We start from the raw sequence: 14,206 nt of genomic DNA, 5'->3' as shown, positions 1-14,206 counted from the left end.
CAAAATCACCCAATTTGGCAACTAAATTGAAGGTTAAGTACAGCTGGTGAGGCAAAGGGTGTAAACAGTGAAAAGACCTGCACCTTTCACTCATTTTCCTCCCAGCAGGTAATAACAATTTTATTCCCACCTACCAGTGTCGAAGACAGTCTGTTTCCCTCTCAGAGTACTGCTTTTTTTTTTTTTTTTTTTAAATCTCTTCCTAATCTGAAAATAGCACTAGTGGGGTCCAACTTTTGGTTTACAGGCTATTTGTATCTCTTTTTTGTAAATCATGGATTTCCTTTGGTAAGTCTCAGATTACTTCAACTCTTCTGGCCTAAGATAGAGAAGAGAATATTATCTCTGGCCACTCAATAAATTATTAATTTGAATACCACCTTCACATTATAGTCACTGGGGGCTGTCTTCTAGACTTTTATTTATTTTTTTTAAAGAAATCTTTGCGACTATTTACATCCTGTGACAACAGCTCTGACAGATAACCGTCCCATCCACATGGACACTGATATTTTTAAAATGACAATAGTAACTCATGTCCATTCTAGAAAATACAGAAAACTCACAAAACATAAATAAAAGTCATTTAGAATACTACCACACATTGAGAGCCAATGTGAAAATTTTAATGTAATTAATGTAATTAAGAGGGACAATGCTAAAATCAGATGGCCTGGCTGTGAATTCCTGCTGTCTGCCACTACTTACTAGCTCTTGGCCACTGACCTACCTTAATCAATCTTTGGTTTCCTCATTTGCAAAACAGGGTCAATGAGAGTATATACTTCACAGGAGTGCTTGATTTAAACAAAGAGATAGAAGTCAAGTATTTGGTACTGTTTCTGGCACAAAGAAAGAACTAAAAGATGTTTGCTACTATTGTTACCATTAGGTTGTGAGAATGGAAGGAGATACACTGTTTTGTAACTGCCCTTTTAATGTAACAGTATAAACACTTCCCCAAATGAGCAAATTTCCTTCTGCATTATTTCAATTCAAACTTAGAGAGATTGAATAAGATTTTTAACTTAATATCTTTAAAATTCTAATTCTCTACAATAAACCTTTATTTTCTTGTTATGGTTTCTAGACTAATCCCTTATAATGATCTGCTTATTCTGATTTCAGTAGTACCACATCATTTCAATACTGCATCCTTTTAATAAATGCATACATTTTAATGCAAAGCAAAGTCTCATCATTTTTTTCCCCAGAAGTTTCTTGGCTACTTGGATCAACATTCTTCTTTGAGATAAACTCCATTTTGTTTAGGTTGCAAAACAAAAAAGTCCCTCTGTGACTTTTTCTTGTATTTTTTGTTTGTTTGTTTTAGGTAGGCTCCATGCCCAGCATGGAGTCCAAAGTGGGGCTTGAACTCACAACACTGAGATCAAGACCTGAGCTGAGCTCAAGCTTCAGACGTTTAACCAACTGAGCCACCCAGGAGCCCCCACTCTATGATTTTTACTAATAAAAATTGTTAAAACTATAGATTAAGGAGGGGAGGAGTACTTCTTTACAAAATTTAATCTATTTATTCAACTCTTATTAACCTATGCAAAACTTTACAGTTTTTCTACAGAATTTACACATTCAAATTTGTTTTGATTAAAAAGAAAATTGGTGGATGACCACTGATTCAGTACTTATTTGTTGAGCATCTATTACATTCCATGCACTGCTCAGTGGTTTTCAACACCAAAAACGACCCCTGTCCTTCCATATGAAGATTATAGTTCAGGAGTGCCTGGGTGGCTCAGTCTGTTAAGTGTCTGCCTTCAGCTCAGGTCATGATCTCAGGGTCATGATGCAGGATCAAGTTCTGCATCAGTCTCCTTGCTCAGGGGGAGCCTACTTCTCCCTCTGCCTGCCACTCTCCCTGCTTACGCTCTCTTTTGCTCTCTCTGGCAAATAAGTAAAGATAAAATCTTTATTTTTAAAGATAAAAAAAATTAAGAAAAAAAATTTGTTAAAAAGATTATAGTTCAATGAGGGAAACCAACAGTAATCAAAATCACACAGGGGCGCCTCGGTGGCTCAGTGGGTTAAAGCCTCTGCCTTCGGCTCAGGTCATGATCTCAGGGTCCTGAGATCGAGCCCCACATTGGGCTCTCTGCTCAGCAGGGAGCCTGCAAAAAACAAACAAACAAACAAAAAAACAACACAGAAATGTCAAGTCACAGCCCCTTTAAGAAACAGCTAGAGCAGTCAGCTGTAGCAATAGGCAGGGACAGTTTCTCAGCTCATTCTGATAGAGTTCACCTGTTGGAGGAACACTTCTGATCCCCACTGCAAAAACAGGGAAAATGAGGCTGAGAGGCTAAGTGACTTGCCCATGGCTACCCTCTGACAAAAGCAGTGCAGGTGGGATTTGAGCCCAGTCTGGTTCTGGATCTGTGCCGGAGACAGTGAAGGGAGACCAGAAGGAAGTTTCAGATTTAAAAAGTTGACAGTGAAGGGAGACCAGAGGGAAGTTTCAGATTTAAAAAGTTGACAGTCCACGGACAGCCGGCAGGATGGGTAGAGTAGTCCAGAGAGAAAGAGAGCACATTGTAAATCTTCCGTCTTAACCGGCTAGAGCTCCATATTTTATCTACCCACATTACTGAATTCTTTTTTTTTTCACCCCTCCCCACATTACTGAATTCTTAATAGCTCTATTAATGCTTCCATTTATTTGGTGGATAACTGGATCATCTACATGTAATGATATCAAGGTCTTTTTAATATTTATACTCACTTAGCATCTTACTTTACTAGATAAAACCTCCAAAAAAGTGCTCAATACTAGTACACCTGCTTATTCCTGACATTTGTACTTCACTGAACAACCCAGAATTCCTTCAAGTTTTAATGATAAGACTTTTCATTTAAGCATCCAGTGGGAGGATGCTCTATATGGTGATGGGTTAATATTGATATATTTTACCATATAAAGGAAGGATTCTTCTATTCTTTATTTTATCAAAGATTTTAAATCAGGAAAGCTGGCTGAACTTTCTCAAGTGCTTTTGGAAATTTCTTTATGATACTCATATGATTTTTCTCCTTTGACCTGTTATGGTGATTAATTTGATTAAAAAAAAAAAAGTTGAGCCATCTTTATACTTCTAAAATAAATTCTAATTGGCCAAGGCACATCATTACTTTAATTGATAGCTGGCTTTAGCTTATTAATATTTTACTGAAGATTTATGTAACTATTTTATAGCTTACTTCCCACCCCCTCACAACTATATTAAATTCTGGCATCAGTATTTTTGCTGCTTTGGTAGGATCTGTGAGAGAAAAATGGTTTGTTATACTATACCCAGAGTTGTCTGGAACAGAAGGTTAAATTTGTTCTTCAATCTAAAATTGTTTAGCTCACTATGGCTTTGATTACTTTACAATAACCACCCAACCATCCGTATTTGGATGGTATAAATTTCCACAGGGTCAGGAAAACTTTGTTTTCCTCCTTACTCAGATAACGCAAATAATACTTATTTTATATATTTTTCAAGATTTTATTTGAAAGAGAGACAGAGAGAGCATGAATAGGGAGGAGGGTCAGAAGGAGAGGGAGAAGTAGACACCACCCCCTACACCACCCCAGCTGAGCAGGAGCCCGATGCGGGGCTCGATCCCAGGACCCCGGGATGATGACCTGAGCTGAAGGCAGATGCTTAATCGACTGAGCCACCCAGGGCCCCACAAGTAAAATGTCAAGATAATTACTATAGGAATAGTCTCAAAACACAATACAGAATCTTATCTTTCTCTTCTAGATCATCTTCTTAAACATTTATTGATTGATTCATATTTTCATCTTATTAGCAGGAATTTCTCCACATTTGTGTCTAAATTCTCATGGCCTCTACAACTGTCCACATGGCCCCTCATTCCTCTTGTACATTTGCCTCTGCTCACCTATTTATGTGTTAGCTGAGCAGGATGATGTATTTTAGTCTTTTTTAAAACACCAACTGTTAGATCTATTTATCGATTCTATTGTTGCTGTTTCTCATTCATTTATTCTGGCTTTGTTCTAGGCATTGTCTCCAATTTCCCTTATTTCCTTTTCTTGTTGCTCAAGCTTAGTTTCCAAGTCATTTATTCCCTGTCTTTTTTAATACGAATAAGCTGTCAAAGGCTTAAGCAGAAGAAAGATCACAGACAGTTGTGCGAGAGAAGAGGCAGAAGACAGATGAGAGAGGCCAAGTGGGAAGGCGCAGCTCACTAAAAAAGGGGAAAAGTCCAAACAAAGGCAGAGACTACTGGGTTGAAATAGAGGGTCAGACTCCAAAAAGGTCTATGAAGTAAAAAAAGACAGGGCTGTGAGAAAAATCAGGCATGGAAAGAGGACAAAGGCACTGGTTTTCAGTTTGTGCAGCAACACAAGATGCGGGGACATTAACCGAAATGGGAAGTTTAGGAGGAAGAAGGGTTCCGGAGGGCGGTGGAGAGCCCAGTGCTCAGGAGATACTCAACCAGCTGTGCTGTCACGGATATACTTGGGAAATTCCAAAGAAAGATAAGAGCTACAGGTATGAATTTGACCATAATTAACTTAACAATGGATGAGTAAACAGGGGGTGGAGGTAGAATCTCCAGGACAACACGGGAAGCTTAAGTTTAACAAGAAAAATAAAGCTGACCCTGGTGGGGCAAGGTATTAAAGAGGACGAGGGAAAATCAACTTGGTAATTTGCCTTTTCTTCCTAAAGAACTATCTGAAGAACATTTCTTTGAATTGTCTTACATCTTTGCCATACAGCTATTCATAGAGTTGTTACGGTGATTTTCACGTTCCATTATACTCCCTGATCCCTAAAGTCAAATATTTGTTTCTTCTCCTTTTTCTTGATGAGCCTTGCCAGATAATTGTCTTGACGTTACCAGTATTTTCAAAGAAGCATCTCTAATCTAATTAAATGTGATGTCAGAGAAGAGTAGTTAGTTTGGAGGCAAAGCGTGTGAGCAGTTCAGGGCGTGGGCTGTGGAGCCAGACTGACCCCCATCAGACGCCTCACCGGCTGGCTGACTGCACAAGTCCTTGTGTATCTCTTAGTCTGTCTCCTCATTTGTAAAACAGGAACAGCTGCCACCACACACCCTCCCAGGGCTCTTGTGAGGAGGGGATATGGAGCCTACAATTCACAGGAAAGGGTTGGGTTTGAATGGCGTGGGTCCTCTTACACATAGATTTTTTAAATAAATACAGTATACTACTATAAATGTATTTTCTCTTCCATATGATTTTCTTAACCATGTTTCCTTTTCCCTAGCTTATTTCATTCTAAGAATACGGTAATATAACACATATACGAAATATGTGTCCATCAATTACTTGTCACTAGTAAGGCTTCTAGTCAACAGTAGGCTATTGGTAGTTAAGTTTTTGGGGATCAGAAGTTGTACATGGATTTCTGATGGTGTGCACTGGGGGGGGGAGGGACAGGATTGGTGCCCCTAACCCCCACATTGTTCAAGGGTCCACTGTATGCACATCCAGGCTAAAATTGTTGGGAGGGTTTTCCTGTTCATTTCTTCTTCCTTCTTAAGATTATTTTGGTTTTCACAGCACTTTACAGCTTTCCAAATGCTCTCACAACACTTTCCTTTGGTCCTCCATCCTCTGGGGGAGGTAGAACACGCTTTAGGCTTGTCACACACATGGGGAAATGAGCTCAGCGTGAAGGGATGTGTCTAAGGTCACAAGACGAAGAAATTGCAAAGGTGAGCCTGGCCACGTCCATGCTCAAGGACACCACACCACTTGAGAGGCACGGTCCACTTGTCGCCACCCATCCTGCCAATGCCGGGTCCTAGTAAGAGATGGTTTGGGTAGAGCGATGCCATCAAACTTCTTTCCTGTCCTCCCAAACCCCGCAGACAGCTGATTTTAAGCCAGGTTTTGGTGGAGGCACGAGGAGTGCGGTAGGTTCCAGAAATAACTGGAGATGTGGAGACAGTACATAGAAACATCTCCTCTGAGGAAGGAGAGAGCAGAGGGGCCGCTGGAAGGATGGGTGTTCCCGTCTTTGTTCCATATTTTTTCTAGACAGGAGCTATTACAGCCACTTATGCATGCTGAAGGAAGACAGGAGGGAATGAGAGATCAGCCACACAAGAAGGTCACACTCATGGAGGCTCCAAGGACGCCACATGGAGACAGGACCAGAAGCAAAAGCTATGGCGAGAGCTGCATGCAGACCATAGCTAGGATCCTGGGGAAGTTCTCCTTTGACTACCTCCTTCTCAGTCAAACCAGACGACCTCCCCATGAGGCGAGGCGACGGTGGCTTTGGAAGTCGCAGGTATTTGTCATACATTCAGGTCAGCAGGTAAAACGGACTAAAAGCCTGTGAACAGCAAACCTAGAGGCACCTCCGGAAGGAGGACGTTTTATAAGGAACTCGACGGCTGCCGGGCTGCATTCACCCCTTGACCCCTTGCTCTAGTTATAGAAGTGTGCCAAGTTCACCTGAAACAAGGATGACCGGGCTTTTCCCGTGGATGGGCTAGAACTTGGAAGTCAGGCAATTCTAGTCCAACATGTAGGGTGGCCAGGGGAGAGCACTGAGCGATACCGTGGCTGGGGGAGTGATCCAGAAGGTCACGCAGCTGCTCGGCCTCATCAATATGCTGCCTTTTGCTTTTATCAATTTCTGCATTTGTAAGACAACCACTGTTGAGGACCTCATACGTCACATGGTTGATGGTCCCGAATGGTAAGTTTCTTTAATGTAATAACAGGAAAAGGAGGACGAAGAAAAGTTCTCCTCTTCTGAATTCATATGCTTCTTTTGCTCTAACAAAATATTATTCATCTGTACCTGAGATGTGTTAAATTATCATAAAACAACTTGAAAACAGAGGCTATCCCCTGGGAATTAGATTATAAGGTCAACATATAATTAATCCATTAGAACAAAGATTTGCAAAGGCCATCTTAAAGAGACAGAATGGTTTTCTAACCAAGCATAAATATAATCTGATCAAAGCTACATTAACCCACACAAAAGTATTAACACACGAAAAGAATGTGTACAACCAAAACAAAAGGAGCTGGCCAGCTGTGCAGGATGGAAAAAGAGGCAGGGAAGCAAATGATGTGGCACCGATCCAAGAACAGAACTGCACGGGGGTGCTGGAGCCAGCAAAGTGAGCAGCCAGCCCGAGCCGCGAAGGCTACTCACTTAGCCAGGGGTTGTAGCATGGACTGAAGACACAGCAGATGTTCCAAGTGACACATACTTTTAAGAGCCAAACACTTTCTCATAAACCTACACATGCTCTCAAATAGCATCAACTCTACTGGGAAAGCTGAAGCAAATCTTCGCAATGATGGGAACCCTTAGCAAAAAGGGAACAGTCACTTAGAAGATTTTATTTATTTATCTCAGAGAGACAGAGAGTGAGCACATACCCCTGAAGGGGGGGTGGGGCAGGGGAGAGGCAGAGGGAGAGTCAAGCAGACTCCCCACAGAGCAGGGAGCCCCACGCAGGGCTCGATCTAGATCCCGGACCCGAGGATCAGGACCTGGGCTGACAGCAGATACTTAACTGAGCCTCTTAGATACCCCCAGAGTCACTTTGAACACCACAAACATAGGCAGCAAAGGTTATGAGAGAACTCAATTGCTCTTCCGCGTACAAGAGGCAGACGTGCTGACCCAGCACTTCTGGGTGTCTGTGTACAGAACACCAGCACCTGCCTGATGCAGATCCACTGTGCTGGTACCTGAACCAGAAATCAAGTCATACCCAATTATCTCCAAATGCAGTGAAGGTAACGTGGCATGAGACTTTATGAGCAAGCTTAAAACCAGCTATCGGTTATGTATTTGGGGTTCTTTCTAGTTACACAGGTTGCTCAGTTTGTGAGAAGTCATGAAGCAAACACCAGTGACACATCTATCTGCATATATGTCACATTCCAACAAAAAGTAAAAATTAAAAAAAAAAAAAGTCACAGAGGAAAATCTTAGCATTAATGCGAAGTGAAAAGTATTAAAATGCTGCTACTTCAACAAGTTTTGCATTTATTCTATCTGCAAGATAACAAGCCCCAACAAAAGATAAAATGGTCCTTAAAACACCACATTGTGAAAAGGGGAAACTTCAAAAGTTGGTCAGTTGGCCACGTATTTGGGGAGTGCAGCGAAGCCAAGCCGTGTCTACATGCTACACAACTTCTTGAAAAGTCTGTACGCACAAAGTGTCCTGCCACTTCCTGAAGGCAGAGGATACATAGGGTAGGTTCTGAAACCAGCTTTTGCCCTCCTCCAGAGCAGGGCAGAAAACAAACCCTCAGTAACCAAAGCTGAATGTGTCTACCAGCGTACAGACCTTTCACAACGCAGAGTACTAACCACTATATGATCACGGCCACGTACAGACCTTTCAAAAGGTAAATATAATTCTTAACGACAACAGATCTGTTTGAGAAAATTAATGAATATGCAAATACCACAGCTATCATCTTCATAGGGTTCAGGCTATGAAAAGCAGCTCTTAAAGGAGAAACTTTCTGAAAGAAGCTATTCAGGTAGAAAATTGGCAAGCCTCCCCCAGACAACACCACAGGCCCCAGGGCTGGGGGATAGAAATCTCTTTACCACTCTATCTATGCCTTGGTCTCTGCACCCAAAATAAGCTGCATACCTTATACTGGTAAATTCACTTATGTATACCTTAAAAAATAAAATGGAAGAGACCTGCCACAAAACTATATGCAATAACACATAAAGAAAACCAGGGCCAAGAGAAAAAGGATCAAGCAAATATAACAGTAAGGGTTACCACAGTTACCATGACTGAGCATAAAATTTGGTCCTTAACTTCCTCATAGCCAGAACCAAAAAGGAAATAACTCTCATTATAAAAGTGTCCCTCTACTGATTCTCTGCCACTTTAAAGGCACAGCAATGATTCAGACGCTGTGAGCAATAAGACTGATGGCATCTATTTAAATAGCTGATTTCTCCATTAGGAAAGATATATAAACAATCTTTAAGTCTTATTGTCAAAAACACAGTGAGGTTTGTACCTACTTCCTTATTTTTCTGGCATTTAACACCTCCCGAATCAGACACAAATGCTCCTTTCTTCACAAAGAACTGTGGGAAAACAAGCTCAAATCTTGCATTATTAATTTCCATGAACTAAAAAAAAAAAAAAAAGACTTCTGGTTGTAAATGAATCGTTGAAATTGATCGAGGCAATAGGCACAGGTTGGTGCTAATCCTAGATGATGACAGGCATTTCAGAAGCGCCCTAAAGACATCGAGTACAAGGACTACCTCACTTCAGAGCAGACAAAAGTCTTAAGAAGACAGTAAAAAGAAAAAAAAATCAAAGTCACCGTTCCTATTAATATTCCATTTTCTTTTTTTTTTTTTTTAAGATTTTATTTATTTATCTAACAGAGAGAGATCACAAGCAGGCAGAGAGGCAGGCACAGAGAGAGGAGGAAGCAGGCTCCCTGCTGAGCAGAGAGCCCGATGCGGAGCTCCATCCCAGGACTCTTGAGATCATGACCTGAGCCGAAGGCAGCGGCTTAACCCACTGAGCCACCCAGGCGCCACCAATATTCCATTTTCAAAAAAGGAAAATCAAAGTATTCCCGAAACAATTACAAGAAGTACACACGTTTGAACAATTAAAATACATTTTAGTGTGTAAAGAACATGTGGGTATATTTAATACACAATGAATGCCATCTTCGAATGAGATGCAGATCAGCTTTGGTAGGAAGAGCAGAGGAGAGAGAGATGAAGTCTTCAATTCTCAGACACACTACAGTTGATCTAGACTGTAACTTACCAAATCGACAACACTGGGGTGTCAAAGCTCACTCTTTCCGGGGCTGTGTTCACGCCACCTTACCAGAGGCTTTCCCTGACCCCTTCGAAGAGCTACACAGTATTTTTTATTGATCAAGGCACTTATCAGTGGGCCTACTACACACTCAGCTCCTCCCCCACCAGAACGCAGGCTCCACGGAGGGAAGCTGGCTGGCTGTGCTGTATCCCCAGGGTCCAGAACACTGAGTAGCAAGCAGTAGGCACATGGATAGCTTTCCTGGGAAAGAACAGACCCATGCTAGCTCTGCAGTTCAAAATACCAGGTGCAGTCAAGCATCCTTCCATCTATGTGGATATAAAATTCCAGAGAAGTTATTTAAGAGTGTACCTTTCAACAAAGGTGAAAGGTGTAGGACTTGATCATGAATACTGATAAGAAATTATACTAAGAGGCAAATATTACTGAGGAAATAATACACAAACGGTCAGGAGGCCAGGTTCAAACCCTGACTCAATACGATCTACCATAGAATCATCCCTAATTTCTTTCTGCCTCAGTTTCTCCTTAGGTAAAATGAGGATAAAAACGGTACCAGCCGCTGTGCTGAGGATTAAATAAGAATGTACACAGTATTTACAGATATGAAACCAGGTAAAAAATTGGGGGGAAACTCCTGTCCCTATTTCTTCCCACAATTCCAAACTACAAAGGGGCAATGGTAACAAGGAAGGGAAATCTCATTTTTATTTGAAAAATATGGGGATGCTTGGGTGGCTCAGTCAGTTAGGCATCTGCCTTGGACTCAGGTCATGATTGCAGGGTCCTGGGATCGAGCCCCGCATCGGGCTCCCTGCTCGGCAAGGAGTCTGCTTCTCCCACTGCTCCTCCCCCTGCTTGTTCTCTCTCTCTGATAGATAAATAATATCTTTTTAAAAAAGAAAAACACATGGACATTACAGTGTTCCCTCTTTTTAAAAGATTATTTTTCCCACAGGAAAACAGTGAGATGATCTGATGTCTGTGGTTATACGTGCCTTTCAAGCAAAATACAAAAAATTGTGCTGGAAGTGAAAGTTAAAAGGGGCCTGGGAACAGCAAAGTCAGGCTGAGACCCCTGAAACCTGGGTCATCCATGCTTGTCTCTGCAGCTGGACCCCAGGGAGGCCCGGTGACCCCAGGGAGGCCCGACCCCCTCAGCATAAGGTTGCTCCTGGGGCACTGGATTCCACTTGATGGTGGTCCACATAGCACAGCCATTGCCAGTGCTGTGTTCAGACCTATGGGCTCCCACCAGCTGTTGCCTTTGGCTCTATAATCACCAGGGGTTCTGTCTTAAGAGAGCACCCACACAGCTCATCAGAAGGTGTGCAGGCTTAGACCCAAGCAGGCATCCATTCATCCATCTGAATCCAAATGCTGTGGGAAGGTTTCTCAAAAGTGGCTTCTGTGTCTGTCCCCTGTACAGGAACTGGCTTGATACGGACAAGCTTGTGACTGCAAAGGGCAGCAAGGGAGGACGATATGATTAACAGACAGCAAGGCTCCAAAAAACTGGCTCGTTCTGGATCCTGGCACTTATCTAGTTCCTCGTGTTGATCAGAAGGGGCCTCTGGATTCAGAACATGAGCCCCTAAGTTACGATAGGGTTAGCTGCAAATCCTGAATTTGTTCCTACATCTGTTCTTGTTAGGACAGAAAGGGACCGGGGGCAGGTTTCATAGGGCCCAGCTTCTGGCCTCTTGTCAAGATGAGGAGGGAGAAATGAGAGACACTCCAGGGATTGCTACCACAACAGAGATGGCTTCTGTCATGTACTGTAGCCAACGAAGCTAAGAGAAACAGCTGGAGTGCCAAGGAGCATCAGCAGCTGCCTTTGGGAATGATTAACTGGGGCTAATGGCAGCGGCAAACCACTTCAGCACCTGTTGGCGGCTCCAGGATACTGATGTCAGCCCAGGGGCGGCCAGCTCGAAGACTCACGCCACACATTTGCAACAGCACATGTGGACTTCCAAACGATGAAAATAAGTACGTGGGGGAAATAGATAGTTGAAACACATGAATAAATTATGCTTAAAATCTCGTAACAGAGTGTCCTTCCTCAAGCAGAGAACACCAAGTGATGGTTTCCACATAGGAGAGAATTGCTAGAATGTAAAGAATTCCTCCAAATGCCTCGTTCATGAAAACCTATACAATCTAGGGGGAAAAGCAAAATGCAGGTCAAAACTGGCTCAAATAAGGATGCAAACCCTGGCATAAGCCTGATGCCACAGAGTGAAATGAACCATCTAGGTCGAGAAGATGAAGCAATTTCACAACAGAAATCGATTTTCATCTTCCATTGCCTAGAATCTGGGTCTCCCTGAGCCAGTGAGCACCACCACAGGACTACAGGAAGGAAAGGAAAATGAAGACTTACAGAACAGCGTATTATATGCTAGCAAATTCTACAGATATGGTTTCCCACCTGTAAGCACTTAGTGCCTAAGACAAAGTTTCCTCTAGACCCTGCCCACCTGGGCCCCTCCCTTTACAGCTTGGGGGCTCAGGAAAGTGCTGATTTCACCGTGTCTTAGGTTCCCCATCTGAGGAAAAGGAGCTACCATCCAATGAGGTAGTGGCTGGGATGCGGACTGATTTAAGAGAACAGGCTAACCAACCTAAAGCTAAACCTTACAGAAAAACCCGGCATACAGCAAGCAACTCCATGTATGTTGGCTCTTTCTGACTTTCCTCACAGCCCTCTTGTGAAGAAAATGAAACCCTGTAATTAGGTAATAGGGTCTTCATATTAGAGAGGCGGCAATTTTGCAAAGACAAGCAATTAACTGACACAGAGTCACAGAAAGCGATAGAGGTACAAAAGCCATTCTTTTCCCACGCTACAATGTTGGCTGTGTTCTGGATGCCGTTACTAGCCAAGGTCCACCACAAAATAAAGTCACATACCTTCTAGTGAGTGACACTTCCTTAAGGGAGTCAGATTGTACTTAAAGGAAATCAGAGTGTGCTAATCTTAACATTTCATCTCAACTAAAAATTACTTATTGTCTTCAGAGCTACACAATAGTAAAGAACCCTGACATGGGACCATAAAAGCAACCAGCCAGCTTCTAGGGAGTTCGGTAGCCCCAGACCTTTCAAAACCAAATCTTGAGTGAATTCTGGGGAAGAGGAAAAGGACAGGAAGAGAAAAGGGAGGGGAGGGGATTGGAGGAGGAAAAGACCCAATGGAAAACCTCAAAACAAAAAAACCCCACACACATGCATTTTGCCCCCCAGGCGTCTGCTGTGATTTACTAAGCTGAGGGCAATAGCGCCCATCTTAATGAAGGAGCTGGCCTAGATCCAGTACACATACAGCTCGGATGTACAGGGGCTCAAGGCCTGCAGGGCCCTTTTTGCCCCCTGGGAGACATCTGACAGGTCACAGGTCAGTCTTTAAGAACCGGAAGCAAGATGTCATCGAGCAGATAAAACGGGCTTGATTTTTTGTTCCCTTCTTTCTCTCAAGCATCAAATTTTAAGAGGTTGTGTTTAATACAAGACATCAACCCAGGAGGTCAGAAAACCTGATTTCCGGCCTAAGACGGGCCAGGCATCCCCTCTCCCGGCGCCGGCCCCAGTGTCGTCCCTCCCTCGCTCCCCGGCACCCGCGGGGCCCAGAGCGGGTACCGGGGCCGCCCCGGGCCACTTGCCATCCTCTCTTCCACCCTTTCAACAGTTGCTAGGACTCCGGAGGGGCGGCTCTGGCCCCAGGAACAGGCTGTCCGCTCTCTTCTCCACTCACCAACCTCCCCACGGCTGCTACGAGAGGACCGCGCGCAGCGGCGTGGGTGCGAGCGGCGGGAAGCCGCCACGGCGCGACACCCCCGGGGCCGGCTCCCGCAGGAGCACACGCAGCGACGCGGCTGCCGGCGGCGAGGCCCGGGCGGCCCCGCACCTCGGCCCCGGGGCCCGCCGTTCCCACGGCCCCGCCGCCCCCGCGGCCCCGGGCGACCCGGACGCCCGCCCGCCGCCGCCCACTCACCGCCGCACTCGACCGAGTACTGGTCTCCCCAGTCCCCGGACTGCGGGCTGCAGCCGCCGCCTGCGGGGGCCTCCTGCTGCTGCCGGTGCTGCAGCTCCTGCTTGAGCAGGGACAGCGGCGAGTAGTGCTCTGTGGCCAGGGTGCCCGGGCACGGCCCGGCGGACAGGACCCCCAGCAGCAGCAGCACCAGGACGCGCCGGGCGGCGTCCGCGGCAGCCACAGCGCCGCCCCAGCAGCAGTAACAGCGGCAGCAGCCGGCAGGTGCCATCTTTCCTCAAGGCGCATGTGCGGCGGCCCTCGCTGCACGTTGCGGCCTCCCAGCCTTAACCCGCGGTGGGCAGGTGGGCCGTGGCAAGGGGGCGGGGAAGGGGTGTGGCG

General features: G+C 44.6%; 1 protein-coding gene across 4 annotated transcripts in view; it reads right to left on the bottom strand.

Annotated features, from left to right (window-relative positions):
• TTC13 (tetratricopeptide repeat domain 13) overlaps positions 1–14,185 on the bottom strand; it is a 75,545-nt gene extending 61,360 nt beyond the window's left edge. For 3 of the 4 annotated variants that reach the window (XM_059397340.1, XM_059397341.1, XM_059397343.1), the window contains exon 1: positions 13,829–14,185. In XM_059397340.1, the coding sequence (XP_059253323.1) occupies positions 13,829–14,096 (268 nt within the window). In that variant the 5' untranslated portion in view covers positions 14,097–14,185. The remainder of the gene's footprint in view (positions 1–13,828) is intronic. The other variant, XM_059397342.1, reaches the window with a different exon arrangement.
• Between the last annotated feature and the right edge of the window lie 21 nt (positions 14,186–14,206).

Source organism: Mustela nigripes, chromosome 4 (assembly GCF_022355385.1).
Source record: "Mustela nigripes isolate SB6536 chromosome 4, MUSNIG.SB6536, whole genome shotgun sequence".
Lineage (NCBI taxonomy): Eukaryota > Metazoa > Chordata > Mammalia > Carnivora > Mustelidae > Mustela > Mustela nigripes.
The sequence above is the reverse complement of the archived record's forward strand: the minus strand, read 5'-3'. Positions and strand labels throughout refer to the sequence as shown.